The following is a 3,843-nucleotide window of genomic DNA, read 5'->3' on the forward strand; positions in this document are numbered from 1 at the left end:
GTGTCAGTCCAGAGCAGCAGCTTCCACAATAGAAGGTATACACGGGTCACATAGGACCTGCCTGTGAACGAGTTTTGCTCGTTCCACTTGTAGCCAGCAGCCAGCTATCTTACCTGCATTATCAGAAGACACTTTGCAACATTGCTGCAGTGAAACTGTTTCCCTCTAGTTGCCGCAAAGACTATGTCATCACATCCTTCCTGCAGAGTGAATAACATCAGGAAGCAAAGCATACAGGGAATTGTAGTTCCAGGACTCGTTTCACATTGAGATTACACTGTTTTAGGACTAAGACTTCCAGACTGCTGAGCAAGAGAACAACAGACTGCTGGGAGAGGATATAAAAAAGGCTGGTCTAGGCCTAGATCTCTCTCTTGGGACCGGTGTATATCTGCATGCAGGGAATCTGTGACAGGGTGAGCTGCAGCTGAGTCGCAGCCTGCTCTGGCGGAGTTACCCAGCGGATATCTGGAGGGACACCTGCGGACACTTCCCCTTCACTGTCTGGCGACAGCTCGAAGGCCGCTCATGTTCTATCCACCCTGCAAAGATATCAGATCTATGTGAGCCGCGGTGCGGCAGAGGCCGGATGTCATTCCTTGAGCCACATTCCTGAGAGATCATCATCATCATAAACCACCAGCTTCATCTACATCATCATCATCTCCTGTTCCAGTGTGTTGAGCAGGCAACAGCCCAGTCTTATAGACACTGTATATAGACATCATTGTCTCTTGCACTCATTACCATCTTTAGTTCAAGGATCTGTATCAACATATCATAGACACTATATACCGACATCTTTGCAATCCATTGTTCTGCTGATGCTTGTAGTTCCACAGAATGTAACATCTTTAAGTCAGTGATCATTGTAAATCCAGTTATGCTGCGTACACACGAGCGGAATTTACGACAGAAAGAGTCCAATGGTAGCTTTTCATCGTATATTCTGACCGTGTGTATGCCCCATCAGACTTTTTCTGTTGAAAATTCAGACGGACTTAGATAGAGAACATGTTCTATATTTTTCCGACAGAACAAATTACTATCGGAAAAAACGATTGTCTGTATGCTGTTCCGATGCACCAAAAACAACGTATGCTCTGAAGTACGAGACGGAAGCTATTGGTTACTGGCTATTGAACTTCCGTTTTCTAGTCCCGTCGTACGGGTTGTATGTCACCGCGTTCTGGATGGTCGGAATTTGGTGTGACCAGTGGTGTGGAGAAAAAGGTGCCTGCCCAGAGTCAAGAGCGGTGATCGAGCTTCCTGGGGAGGTCAGGGCTGAAGAGCATATCTGTCAAGTGGTGAGGACATTGTCCCCAGACAGGAAGGTGTGGGTGATTGATGTTAAACCAGACCGTGAAACCTCTCGCACTTGCGCACTGCTAGAGTGGAAGCAAGGAGTCCCTGACCATTTCCGAGGGACCCATGTACAATTGGCTAACAATACTGAGCTTTGACTAATTCAGCCGAAAGCATCACATACATGTCCAGCCAGTTCCAGCACCACGCCAGACCCAGAGGTCACCACATCAAAACCAGCTAGATCCTTGGAAGACTCCTCTTCCCTCCTAGTGGCCGAGTTTAGGAAGCTAGTCATAGGGCTCCTTAAAAATACAATAGTGTCAACCAATTGTGATTATCGCAAACTACGGTACTTATCGGGGGAAAGTTCCCACACCCTCAGGAGAAGATAGTTTTGATACCTGGATTGATCAAGCCATCCAAGCGGTCGAAGAGTGGAAAGTGATTGACGCGGTAAATAGACAGAGGGTGATTGAGAGTCTGCAGGCCCCAGCTTCTGATCTTATTCAAAATCTGAAATGGGATAAACCCAGCTGTTCTGTTTCTCAGTGTCTAGAAGCGCTTTGTGAGGTTTATAGAAGAGTAGAAGACTGCACGGAGCTGATCTATCTCTTCCACCACACATACCAAATGGAGGGTGAGAGGCTAACAGCCTATGTTACACTGCTGGACCAGATCCTTCAGCAAGTCATTATGAAGGGTGGGATGGAAGCCAAAGCTTTCAGTAAAGCCTTAATGACATAGACGCAAAGGGGAGCACAGCCACTAGATCCTATTGTGCTACAGCTTCAAGCCAGGAGTTCAGGTGACCTTCTCACTTACTCTAAACTTATGAAGCCCATTAAAGAGGAGGAGGCCCCCTCATCGCAGCCAAGACACAGAGACCTGAGTCTACCAAGAGTCTCAAACATGGTGCTACGGCCTACATCATACAGGCTGGGACTGAACTGGAGACCAGCTCAGATGGAGGGCCTTGCACCCCTATTGACACTTTGACGCAAGCTATAGTTCAGTTGGCACAAGCACAAACTACTTTACAGCAAACATTCTGTGGAATTCAGAAGACAGTGGGGCAAGTGATGGAAGCCCATGCTAATATGCAACAATCACTGGCAGAAGTGAAACAGACCGTGTCCACCCTCGCTACTGAGAGAAGGAGCGCTGTCTCTTCCACAGTTAGGAAGTGCTATCACTGTGGGGAAGTAGGACATCTCATCGACCAGTGCCCGAATGAAGAGAACCTAACTGACCTCACAGCCTAGGTGGTGAAAACATTTGAAGAAGCTGTCCTTCGCGAAGCAGGTGGGAAACTTCAGAGGGCCCCGGTGAAGGTGCCAACCGAAGCTATCTCCAAAGTCAGTGATGCAAAGAGACAGCAGCGGAAGTCCAAACCCTTGCAGAGGCCTCCCGTTGTTGCCTCTGAGTGACCGGGTGTCCTGCTCCCTTTGATACATATAGCCACCAGACTCCCAGAACTCAACGGAGACTCAAGCCGGATCCGACTTTCCACAAAAAAAGTGCATAGATCCAGGACACCGAACAGGCCAAGGCCACCACTTCCTTCAAGATCCAAGTAGAGGGAATCTACATCAATGCCCTCCTAGATACTGGAGCTTAAGTGACCCTCCTCTACATAGACTTCTATGACAAGCATCCTTAACACCTGCCAGACGTTTGACGCACTGGCAGTAGTCTGCCCTTGCCCACCAGGGGCCGGCAAGAATTCCCTGATCATAGGGGCCAATACTGATCTTGTTCGGAGGCTGTTGACACTTCTTGCCTTGGAACCAGGTACTTTAACTGTGGGTGTATACCCCATGTTGAGACAAGCCAACCAGTGTCTAGTACAAGAGCAGAAGGCCCCAACTGAAGGGGTGGGAAGATATGGCATCTGGACCAGTGTGAGAAAGTGTTACAGCCCAGTGAGGTAGCTTGTCTGTGAGCATCGGTCAAGCTAAATTGGGAGCAACCAGGCCCTTTCATCATCCTTGAAGTAGACAGCCAGAAAGAAGACATGGTGGTGGAGATAACTCCCGAAGTGGTTTCAAATAAGGCTTTGCAAAGGAGTCACAGGAAGATCTTGGTTAGTGCTCACAATGTAACAGCCTCACCTGTAAAGATGCCAGCTCGGATGTTGCTGGGACAAGTGAATCCGGCCACCCCAGTCTCACCATCTGATTTGGAGGGGGGAGCGAAGGATAGAATCCCTCTTAAAGAGTCCTTTTCGAAGAAATACTGCTCTCTCGCCTGAATGGAAGGAAAGGGTCAAGACTCAGCTCCTGAGATGGCAGGCTGCATTCTCCAAGAGTGACTTTGATGTGGGGTGTGCAAAAAGCGCCAAACACCTGATCCGTCTTCAAGAGGACAAACCTTTCAGAGAAAGAATCCAACAGATTCCTTTAGAGGACTTGGAAGACCTGCGTGAACAACTAGCAGAACTGAACAGAGCAGGTATCATCCGAGAGTCCATACACTTCACCAATCGTGGTGGTGCAGAAGAAGAATGGGTCACTGAGGTTATGCATCGACTATAGG

At 48.5% G+C, this 3,843-nt stretch overlaps 1 protein-coding gene across 3 annotated transcripts in view; it reads right to left on the reverse strand.

The window, feature by feature from the left end:
• LOC141140774 (serine palmitoyltransferase 3-like) overlaps positions 1 to 259 on the reverse strand; it is a 129,147-nt gene extending 128,888 nt beyond the window's left edge. For 2 of the 3 annotated variants that reach the window (XR_012243998.1, XM_073628261.1), the window contains exon 1: positions 114 to 259. Coding sequence is in view for 1 of the 3 variants with exons in the window: in XM_073628261.1 (XP_073484362.1) it covers positions 114 to 233 (120 nt within the window). In the remaining 2 variants the exon portion in view is untranslated. The remainder of the gene's footprint in view (positions 1 to 113) is intronic. The other variant, XM_073628263.1, reaches the window with a different exon arrangement.
• Between the last annotated feature and the right edge of the window lie 3,584 nt (positions 260 to 3,843).

This window comes from Aquarana catesbeiana, linkage group LG04 (assembly GCF_042186555.1).
Source record: "Aquarana catesbeiana isolate 2022-GZ linkage group LG04, ASM4218655v1, whole genome shotgun sequence".
Lineage (NCBI taxonomy): Eukaryota > Metazoa > Chordata > Amphibia > Anura > Ranidae > Aquarana > Aquarana catesbeiana.